The 11,304-nt window shown below is 48.6% G+C and overlaps 1 protein-coding gene across 1 annotated transcript in view; it reads right to left on the bottom strand.

The window, feature by feature from the left end:
• Window positions 1–290: 290 nt before the first annotated feature.
• LOC115004697 (TRAF2 and NCK-interacting protein kinase-like) overlaps window positions 291–11,304 on the bottom strand; it is a 22,127-nt gene continuing 11,113 nt past the window's right edge. The window contains 8 exon segments of the mRNA XM_029426376.1: window positions 291–726; window positions 856–971; window positions 1,084–1,190; window positions 3,230–3,301; window positions 3,303–3,470; window positions 5,296–5,412; window positions 6,897–7,184; window positions 10,550–10,747. Of these exon segments, the coding sequence (XP_029282236.1) occupies window positions 524–726; window positions 856–971; window positions 1,084–1,190; window positions 3,230–3,301; window positions 3,303–3,470; window positions 5,296–5,412; window positions 6,897–7,184; window positions 10,550–10,747 (1,269 nt within the window). The 3' untranslated portion in view covers window positions 291–523.

The raw sequence follows: 11,304 nt of genomic DNA, 5'->3' as shown, positions 1-11,304 counted from the left end.
GTGATTACGTGGCAACATTTGGCCGCAGTGATTCTGTTTAGCTGGAGGATATTGTGACGTCATACATTTGTCTCATTGAAGTGAATGAGGGTCTTTCATGCAGTCTGACGCCTGAGCTCACCCCGTGCTGTGTGGAAGCAGCGCCTGATGCTTCTTAATGGTTTGTAACGGGATAAAAAAACTACTTTTCAAGATGTGAGACTGTAGCACTGCAGACCTGCGCAGGAATTCACTGAGGTGAGTGCAAGAGGGAGGAGAGAGATTCTACTGAGAGGTGGGGGGGTGGGGGGGAGACAGAGAGAGGGGTGAAGGAGGAGAAATGTCACTAACCTCGTCTACAGCTCTCTTATAGCTCTGAAGGAGCATGAAAGAATGGAGGAAAGGATGAACATGAACAGCAACGTGGTTAGTTCAGAGAGAAGAGTCAGAGTGTGTGTGTGTTTGTGTGTGTGTGAGAGTCTGTGTGTGTGTGTGTGTGTGTACATGTTGTCCAACATCCTCTAATATATATTTAATCACACATTCACACAGGTTCATGTGTCTGAGGCCCCGTTGGCTGTTGTTTGTCCCTTATGATCCCTTCTGTGTGTGTGTGTGTGTGTGTGTGTGTGTGTGTGTGTGTGTGTGTACTCACTGCAGGCCTGCTTGGTCTCGTCACTTCTCTGCCGTCATCTTTGGTCTCGTGGGAAGAAAGTGTCGAGCCTTCAGTCTTAGCGGCTGAGTTACCTGAACACACAGTGAGGACATTTTAAATAAAGTTTTACAAAGTGAGGATATTTTTGGAAAGTTTCTTTTTATTCACTAAATAAATGCAGTAAGTCATGTTGAGAAATGTGTGTGTGTGTGTGTGTGCACCTCGTTCGTTGGAGCCTCCCTGGGAGCTGGGGGTGCTGGAGCTCGAGGAGCTGCCGCTGCTCGTCCTCTTCATGGGTGTATCCATGGAAACGTCGGTCCTCCGCAGGTCGGGGTTGCTACGGCAACACAAACACAGCACTGTCTCATTCATGCGGAAAAACTGTTGAAATCATCACGTGTGTGTGTGTGTGTGTGTGTGTGTGTGTGTGTGTGTGTGTGTGTGTGTACCTGGCCCGTATGAGGTGAGCTCCAGCCCGGGGTCCCAGGCCAGGTCCGTTTCCAGGAGAGTGCTTCCTGACCAAAGCAGGAGAGATGGAGGTCGTCCTCTGAGGAACCTGCGACACACACAGCAGAGCCGTGCGGGTCAGAACCTCCCACGTTTATATCAGACTCCAACACACACTTCATCAGATCACATCCCTGTGTGACAACATCTGTGTTGTTCGCTCGGGTTGTGTCCAGAACATAGATTCAGGTTCTAGCAGTTGTGACTTTAAATGAATTAAATCAAAGGACAGTTCCTCTTCAGGACCTCTGGACCCAAGTTTCCTACATCTGTGGAGCATTTTCTATACACACATTTTAAATTGAGGCTATAAGTAAATCCCTCAGAGCTTTGCACTGTTGTTTGTACATGTAGGTCGGTTTTAATCAGAGCTCGATGCAAATTTGCACCATTTTATTGTCACTTATGTAGCAGACAGTTGACCCAAAATCAAAAATAGATATTTTTCCTCTTACCTGTAGTGATATTTATCAAGATCGTTTCGATGTTATTGTTCCAGAAATCATGACCCGGTTACTCAAGACAATCCACAGACTATTTTCTTTCTACCAAACTACACCCGCCAAGTGTATCACCGCGCAGAAGGTGAAACACTGCCCAGTGATACGGAATAAAAAAGAAAACAGTTCCTACATGAAACTCCTCTTAACGATGAGGATTATCTTCAGCAACCGGGTCATGACTTTTGGAAAGACACGTTGCTGTTGAGATATTAAAATGTATGTTTTGACGCTTTGAAGCAACTTCTAGTTCTACTACACTACAGGTTGCACTACAGGTTGCACTACAGGTTGCACTACAAGCAACACTACAGGTTACACTACAGGTTACACTACAGGTTGCACTACAAGTAACACTACAGGTTGCACTACAACTAACACTACAGGTTGCACTGCAGGTTACTCTACAGGTTGCACGACAGGTTGCACTACAAGTAACACTACAGGTTACACTACAGGTTACACTACAGGTTGCACTACAAGTAACACTACAGGTTGCACTACAACTAACACTACAGGTTGCACTGCAGGTTACACTGCAGGTTGCACTACAGGTTGCACTACAAGTAACACTACAGGTTACACTACAGGTTACATTGCAGGTTGCACTACAAGCAACACTACAGGTTGCACTACAGGTTGCACTGCAGGTTACTCTACAGGTTGCACTACAAGTATCGCTACAGGTTACACTGCAGGTTGCACTACAACTAACACTACAGGTTGCAGTACAGGTTACACTACAGGCTGCACTACAGGTTACATTGCATGTTGCACTGCAGGTTGCACTACAGGTTACACTACAGGTCACACTACAGGTTGCACTACAGGTTACACTACAGGTTGCACTACAGGTTACACTGCATGTTGCACTGCAGGTTGCACTACAGGTCACACTACAGGTCACACTACAGGTTACACTACAGGTCACACTACAGGTCACACTACAGGTTACACTACAGGTCACACTACAGGTTGCACTACAGGTCACACTACAGGTCACACTACAGGTTACACTACAGGTCACACTACAGGTTGCACTACAGTGTGCACTGCAGGTTACATTGCAGGTTGCACTACAGGTTGCACTGCAGGTTACTCTACAGGTTGCACTACAAGTAACACTACAGGTTACACTACAGGTTACATTGCAGGTTGCACTACAGGTTGCACTGCAGGTTACTCTACAGGTTGCACTACAAGTAACACTACAGGTTACACTACAGGTTACATTGCAGGTTGCACTACAGGTTGCACTGCAGGTTACTCTACAGGTTGCACTACAAGTAACACTACAGGTTACATTGCAGGTTGCACTACAAGTATCGCTACAAGTTGCACTACAGGTTGCACTACAGGTTGCACTACAGGTTGCACTGCAGGTAAGCTGGTTGATTTTAGGGTGAACTGTCCCTTTAAAATGTCCTTTGATATTAAAACCAATAAGATCAGATGTCAGCATATGTTCTAAAAATAAAACACATCAGGAGACACAGACACAGAAAGTAAGAACAGACAAGAAAACAGAAGTTAAACAAAGTAAAGAACACACACACACACACACACACAGGTCGCAGCATGCAGAGACCTTTGGGGGCATGTCGTCGTCCTGCCGCAGCCAGGAGCTGCGGTCCAACTTGTCGAGGGGGGGGCGCCAGGCGGGAGAGGGGCAGGGGAGGAGGGGTGTCGGAGGTGGGGTCGGAGTTCTGCCGGGGCATGGGAGGCCGGGAGGGGGAGGGCGACGCCGAGGAGGAGGACACTCCGTGTGGGTCGTACAGAGACTGGGAGCCTGACAGACCGTGACTCTTCACCTGCACCAGGTGGGCCATCTACACACACACACACACACACACACACACGCACAAGCAGGAAACAGGCAGGGTTGAAGGAGGAAGAGCAGGATCAATGTGATCAAGATGAGGGAGGAGGAAGAGCGATGCAGGAGGAGAGGAAGGTGAGAGAGGAGAGGAAGGAGAGGAAGGTGAGACAGAAGGAGAGGAAGGTGAGAGAGAAGAGGAAGGTGAGAGAAGGAGAGGAAGGTGAGGAAGGTGAGACAGAAGGAGAGGAAGGTGAGAGAGAAGAGGAAGGTGAGGAAGGTGAGACAGAAGGAGAGGAAGGTGAGAGAGAAGAGGAAGGAGAGGAAGGTGAGACAGAAGGAGAGGAAGGTGTGTGTGTTTTGCTTCCTGCCTGTGTGATCATCTGTAAAGCACCTTCGGCTGCCTTTAGGCACTAAATGTGCTGTAATATAAATGACTTTCCTTGTAAAGTTGAGACAAAGTGAAGTCTGGTGAAAGAAGCTCACAGAGAGCTCACAGAGAGCTCACAGAGAGCTCACAGAGAGCTCACAGCAGAGAGCTCACAGAGAGCTCACAGCAGAGAGCTCACAGAGAGCTCACAGAGAGCTCACAGAGAGCTCACAGAGAGCTCACAGCAGAGAGCTCACAGAGAGCTCACAGCAGAGAGCTCACAGAGAGCTCACAGAGAGCTCACAGAGAGCTCACAGAGAGCTCACAGCAGAGAGCTCACAGAGAGCTCACAGAGAGCTCACAGCAGAGAGCTCACAGAGAGCTCACAGAGAGCTCACAGCAGAGAGCTCACAGAGAGCTCACAGAGAGCTCACAGCAGAGAGCTCACAGAGAGCTCACAGAGAGCTCACAGAGAGCTCACAGCAGAGAGCTCACAGAGAGCTCACAGCAGAGAGCTCACAGAGAGCTCACAGAGAGCTCACAGAGAGCTCACAGAGAGCTCACAGCAGAGAGCTCACAGAGAGAGCTCACAGAGAGCTCACAGCAGAGAGCTCACAGAGAGCTCACAGAGAGCTCACAGAGAGCTCACGCAGAGAGCTCACAGAGAGCTCACAGCAGAGAGCTCACAGAGAGCTCACAGAGAGCTCACAGAGAGCTCACAGCAGAGCTCACAGCAGAGAGCTCACAGAGAGCTCACAGAGAGCTCACAGAGAGCTCACAGCAGAGAGCTCACAGCAGAGAGCTCACAGCAGAGAGCTCACAGAGAGCTCACAGCAGAGAGCTCACAGAGAGCTCACAGCAGAGAGCTCACAGAGAGCTCACAGAGAGCTCACAGAGAGCTCACAGAGAGCTCACAGAGAGCTCACAGCAGAGAGCTCACAGAGAGCTCACAGAGAGCTCACAGAGAGCTCACAGCAGAGAGCTCACAGAGAGCTCACAGAGAGCTCACAGCAGAGAGCTCACAGAGAGCTCACAGAGAGCTCACAGAGAGCTCACAGAGAGCTCACAGCAGAGAGCTCACAGAGAGCTCACAGAGAGCTCACAGAGAGCTCACAGCAGAGAGCTCACAGAGAGCTCACAGAGAGCTCACAGCAGAGAGCTCACAGAGAGCTCACAGAGAGCTCACAGCAGAGAGCTCACAGAGAGCTCACAGAGAGCTCACAGAGAGCTCACAGCAGAGAGCTCACAGAGAGCTCACAGAGAGCTCACAGAGAGCTCACAGAGAGCCCGTCATCTCAGCTGCATCGTCTGCAAAGAAGCAGAGCTGCAGAACTAAACTCCCCACAGCAGAAACTCAGAAGCAGCTTCACCTCAAAGAGTGATCGCACGCTGAGGGATGTAAGTTTGTGTCACATGCTAACACACACACTCACACACACCCACGTGAAGGCGTAGTAATGACACACACCTGTGGTTCGACGGAGCGGTGCATCGGCGGGGTGCGGGCCTGCTGGATGCCTCCGCTGCTGAAGGACTCGGAGCGGGGCGGCAGCGATGGGTCCGAGATCCGGTTGGCGACCTTGTGCTGCAATGCAGGAGAAGTCTGTCTGTTCATCTTATAATGCTCCTCCACCTAACACACACACACACACACACACACACACACACACAGACCCGTCACTCACAGCATGCAGTGAGGTGTGTGTACATGGTTTGATGGGATGAGGCATGAGTTTATCCAAATGTGGAATGTCCAGACTACAAGGAATAATAAATAAATAAGGAAGATTTCCTTCCTGTTGTAAACGTTATTCTTTCTGCATGAGATGAAGATGAGATGCAACTACTTTAATAATTGTGTTTTCTCTAAACGCTGGTCTGTGATGGAAATATATTTCTTCCCCTGAAGCTTGGAGGGAAATCCTGGGAGGCTGAGATGAGGGTAGACCTGTGTGTGTGTGTGTGTGTGTGTGTGTGTCCACAGGGAGAGGGACTGATATAGCTGCAGCTGCCCTACATCCGTCCACCAGCTGGAGATCTGCCCTAAATGTGTGTGTGTGCAGCGAGGCGTCTGATTCATGGCGATAAGAAAAGATAAAGTTCTGAGGAAAAACCTAAACGGCCATCATTCAAACATTTTATTTCCCGGTTTTCTCGCGATAAGAAGTTAAATTTATCTGTTTTCTGTCTCGTTATCTTGAGAACCAACATTTTGTATATCAGATAACAGATATCATGAAGCTTCCCCACTTCATGACTCACATCAACACAACTTTATATTACAAGTGTTTAATATGTACATGAGGCGTTATGTAATGTAGCTGTGGAGAGTTTACATCTACACACACAGTTACACACACACACTCTGATGTTCTCATGCTTCCTCTCGTCTGAAGAAGACGAGTTATAAAGCGAGTGAAGACGCCTAGAAGTGTAAAGATGTGTTTGTTATGTGTGTAAAGCTAAATAACACTAAACATAATAAAGTTAAGACGTCCTGGTTAGTAAGTGAACAAAGCCTGGAAGATAAACGGATGTTAGTGTCAGCCGTTAAAGTTGTTATGTTATCCCATCACAACCACACAGCAGCTTTTAAACTTTGACCTTCAATACTTTTAATCCCTCGAAGAAGCCAACATTACAAATGTTCTTGCTCATCTTATATTATAGTTAAGGTAATAAAACCACCAGACTGAGAAGTGAGGAGGGATCCAACAACCTGCAGCACCAGACAGTAACCTGAGAACATCGAGAGAAGATGAAGAGCGGAGCAGGAAACACGACAAAGGGTGAAGAGAAGAAGAGGATGAAGATGAGTGTTTGCCCTGGGGAACGTCTCTAAGTTCTCTAAGCTCAGTCGATGCTACTGCATGCTAGCATCGCTCACTTCTTACACTTCACAGTGAAGCGTAAGAAGATTCTTTCACACGCAGGTAATCAAAAGATCCAAGAGGAGTCAGTCCACGTTAGTGTGTGAGTCCACCTGGTTAGAGAAATCAAAGGGATTAAGAGGAAATCATTCCAGCGGTTAGTGAGCCAATGAAAGCGTCTGCTCGTCCTCCCACTGACCCGGCGTGCGGGACTCCGGCCCCGGGAGTCGGGGCTCCTGTCGGGGCTCTGCCAGCGCATCCCCGGCTTGGAGGACTCGGGAATGCAGGTGACTCGGATCTGAGGCACGTGCAGGTGACTCCTAGAAGGACTGTTATGGGCGGGGTAGGAAGGGGGGCGGCGGCGGCGGCGAGGTTTGTAACCGGGGAGAAGGAGGAGGTCGTTGATGTCGACGCCTCGCTGCTCCCTGAAGGAGTGGTATTTCTTGGGAGGGATGCGAGGCGAGTTGCTCTGCGCTCGACGCATCACCTGGAGAGCAAGGTGAGTGTGAGGAGCAGGTACGTGAAGACACAAGGTGTTTGTGAGGTGATGCTGCACAAACCAACGGCAGCCACAGGTCAGCTGACGGCGTTTATACATTTACGCCTCGTCACAACATTCACTTAGTCGGTCTTTGACATAATGTAGTTATCAAATCAAATGTAGTTATATCTCCCAATATCACAAATTATACATTTGTATACACCCTCTGTCCTCAGACCCTCTGTCCTTAGACCCTGTCCTTACACCCTCTGTCCTCAGACCCTCTGTCCTCAGACCCTCTGTCCTCAGACCCTCTGTCCTTAGACCCTCTGTCCTCAGACCCTCAGTCCTTACACCCTCTGTCCTTACACCCTCTGTCCTTAGACCCTCTGTCCTTAGACCCTCTGTCCTCAGACCCTCTGTCCTTACACCCTCTGTCCTTAGACACTCTGTCCTTAGACCCTCTGTCCTTACACCCTCTGTCCTACACCCTCTGTCCTTACACCCTCTGTCCTCAGACCCTCTGTCCTCAGACCCTCTGTCCTTAGACCCTCTGTCCTCAGACCCTCTGTCCTTACACCCTCTGTCCTTAGACCCTCTGTTCTTACACCCTCTGTCCTCAGACCCTCTGTCCTTAGACCCTCTGTCCTTAGACCCTCTGTCTTTAGACCCTCTGTCCTTAGACCCTCTGTCCTCAGACCCTCTGTCCTTACACCCTCTGTCCTTAGACCCTCTGTCCTCAGACCCTCTGTCCTTAGACCCTCTGTTCTTAGACCCTCTGTCCTCAGACCCTCTGTCCTTACACCCTCTGTCCTTAGACCCTCTGTCCTCAGACCCTCTGTCCTTAGACCTTCTGTCCTTACACCCTCTGTCCTTACACCCTCTGTCCTTAGACCCTCTGTCCTTACACCCTCTGTCCTTAGACCCTCTGTTATTACACCCTCTGTCCTCAGACCCTCTGTCCTTAGACCCTCTGTCCTTACACCCTCTGTTCTTAGACCCTCTGTCCTTACACCCTCTGTCCTTAGACCCTCTGTCCTTAGACCCTCTGTCCTCAGACCCTCTGTCCTTACACCCTCTGTCCTTAGACCCTCTGTCCTTACACCCTCTGTCCTTAGACCCTCTGTTCTTACACCCTCTGTCCTCAGACCCTCTGTCCTTACACCCTCTGTCCTTAGACCCTCTGTCCTCAGACCCTCTGTCCTCAGACCCTCTGTCCTTACACCCTCTGTCCTTAGACCCTCTGTCCTTACACCCTCTGTCCTTAGACCCTCTGTTCTTACACCCTCTGTCCTCAGACCCTCTGTCCTTAGACCCTCTGTCCTTAGACCCTCTGTCTTTAGACCCTCTGTCCTTAGACCCTCTGTCCTCAGACCCTCTGTCCTTAGACCCTCTGTCCTTACACCTTCTGTCCTTAGACCCTCTGTTCTTACACCCTCTGTCCTCAGACCCTATGTCCTTAGACCCTCTGTCCTTACACCCTCTGTCCTTAGACCCTGTCTTTAGACTCTCTGTCCTTAGACCCTCTGTCCTCAGACCCTCTGTCATTAGACCGTCTGTCCTTACACCCTCTGTCCTTACACCCTCTGTCCTCAGACCCTCTGTCCTTAGACCCTCTGTCCTTAGACCCTCTGTCCTCAGACCCTCTGTCCTGAGACCCTCTGTCCTTGGACCCTCTGTCCTTAGACCCTCTGTCCTTACACCCTCTGTCCTTAGACCCTCTGTCCTTAGACCCTCTGTCTCTACACCCTCTGTCCTTAGACCCTCTGTCTTTAGACTCTCAGTCCTTAGACCCTCTGTCCCTACACCCTCTGTCCTTAGACCCTCTGTCTTTAGACCCTCTGTCCTTAGACCCTCTGTCCTTAGACCCTCTGTCCTTACACCCTCTGTCCTTGGACCCTCTGTCCTTAGACCCTCTGTCCTTACACCCTCTGTCCTTAGACCCTCTGTCTCTACACCCTCTGTCCTTAGACCCTCTGTCCTTAGACCCTCTGTCTTTAGACCCTCTGTCCCTACACCCTCTGTCCTTAGACCCTCTGTCTTTAGACCCTCTGTCCTTAGACCCTCTGTCCCTACACCCTCTGTCCTTAGACCCTCTGTCTTTAGACCCTCTGTCTCTACACCCTCTGTCCTTAGACCCTCTGTCTTTAGACCCTCTGTCCTTAGACCCTCTGTCCTTAGACCCTCTGTCCCTACACCCTCTGTCCTTAGACCCTCTGTCCCTACACCCTCTGTCTTTAGACCCTCTGTCTCTACACCCTCTGTCCTTAGACCCTCTGTCCTTAGACCCTCTGTCCTTAGACCCTCGCATCGCACAAGGAAAAACTTCCTAAAAGAAACCCCATAATTAAAGGGGGAGAAATGATGTGTGATGTTATACGCACATCACGTCGCTGCAGGAATAACGTTTTTATTAATAAACTCTATACTCTAACTGCTGGAAACTCCTTTACAGCCAAACGTCAGAGTTCAGCGGCTGCAGGAGGTTTTTGTTCAGCAACACAAACAAACAAGAGTTTCAGTCCAAAATGCTTTTTAAAGTCTGAAGACTTTTACTTTCACACTTTGTGTAGTTGAACAGTTTCTCTCTGAGGACGTAAAGAGAAAGATAATCATTGCTTTTGGAATGAAACTCCACATTTACACAAACGTTCCACAGCACATGAACTACTGTCCCCTTGTTGCACCTAAAACAAAGAAAAGCGTTGTGTGAAGCGTCGCCACAGACGAGCAGGTGAAGGTCAGGTGACACCTGGAGGGCAGAAAGTCAAACACAGAAACAAACAGCGTTGACCTCCAGGAGCGTTTGTGTTCGTATGAAGGAATGTTGTTTGCTCTGCAGTGTTTTAACTCAGAGCTGCTGTTGTTCTCAAGTCTTTTGTCTGCAAAGGTTCACCTGAGTGTGTGCACACACACATTCACATGTCGGCAGTGCTGCCTCTGAGCCTCCTGAGAGATAAAGTTACAAACATGTGCATGAAGTTGGGATTCATTTAGAGAAACTCCATGTTTCAGAGTATCTTTATTCCATGTTTAAAAAAGTAAAATGTGAGAAAAGACCTTAATTTTAATTTAAGATTATTAATAACCTACTTTGTTGGTTTATTGTTACATTACTTATTTATTTGTATTCCTTGTGCAAATCAGTTTATAATTAATTGCAAATGAACAATAACAAAAAACAATACTCTGTATGTTGAATATTAAATCTGAATTATTAAAATATGCAACCTGTCAATACAAACTACTTTATTCTACAGAAGTGAATCTTGAATATTCTCCAGTGTCAGCAGCGTCGACACATCACTGCGCTGGGATCAAGAAAAATGTCTCTTTAATCCAGAAATGAAGAGTGAGGCCGTGCAGGTTACCTCTTTGGCCCAGGCCGGCTTGTCGTTGGTGCCGGGCGCCTGGTCTTTGTAGTGGTACAGCTGCTTCTTGTCCTGCGGCGGCCGCGTGGGCTCCTGCTGCTGCTGCTGCAACGACACCAGGTACGCTCGCTCCTGCTGCAGCTGCCTCTGCAGACGCTCGGCCTGCCGCTGCTCCTCGATCTGCTTCCTCTTGTACTCCTGCACGTCCAACACAAGAGGACGGGGACGGTAAAGAAGCAGGGAGTGCATGTCCAAAACAACCCGCGGAAAGTCTTCACCATGCATCTTAACTCTACTCAGAATATTCACACGCAATCACGTCCATGTTTCAAATCCTGCCCGAGAAATATTACAGGGGATCTTTCACGTGTCCCTTTAAGAAAGATATTACTCTTTGCATTGATCAGGACACGTCTCACGTCATGACATTAAAGTCATTTCAGTCTTGACATATATTCTGGAAAAGAAACACATAAAGATTCTTTACTGATTAAGGGAAACTGATGCTCTGGAGATTACATTTAAGCCAATATTCTTTTTATTTGACGCAGTTATTCTGTGTTAGCTCAGAAATGAAGACTGATGCTTTTAGTGCACAATGACCCAGTGCACGGCTCAGTGGACCGGAACCTTTACTGCCTTTAAGTAATAATTAATTGATAAAGCCGTGACAGAAAAAATCAATTACTGCAGGAAACATTGGGAAAAAAACTAAACTGTCTAGACTGTGTTTTGACAGGAAGCTTCATCATATT

Source organism: Cottoperca gobio, unplaced genomic scaffold, assembly GCF_900634415.1.
Source record: "Cottoperca gobio unplaced genomic scaffold, fCotGob3.1 fCotGob3_170arrow_ctg1, whole genome shotgun sequence".
NCBI lineage: Eukaryota > Metazoa > Chordata > Actinopteri > Perciformes > Bovichtidae > Cottoperca > Cottoperca gobio.
This window is presented reverse-complemented; position numbering and strand designations above follow the sequence as displayed.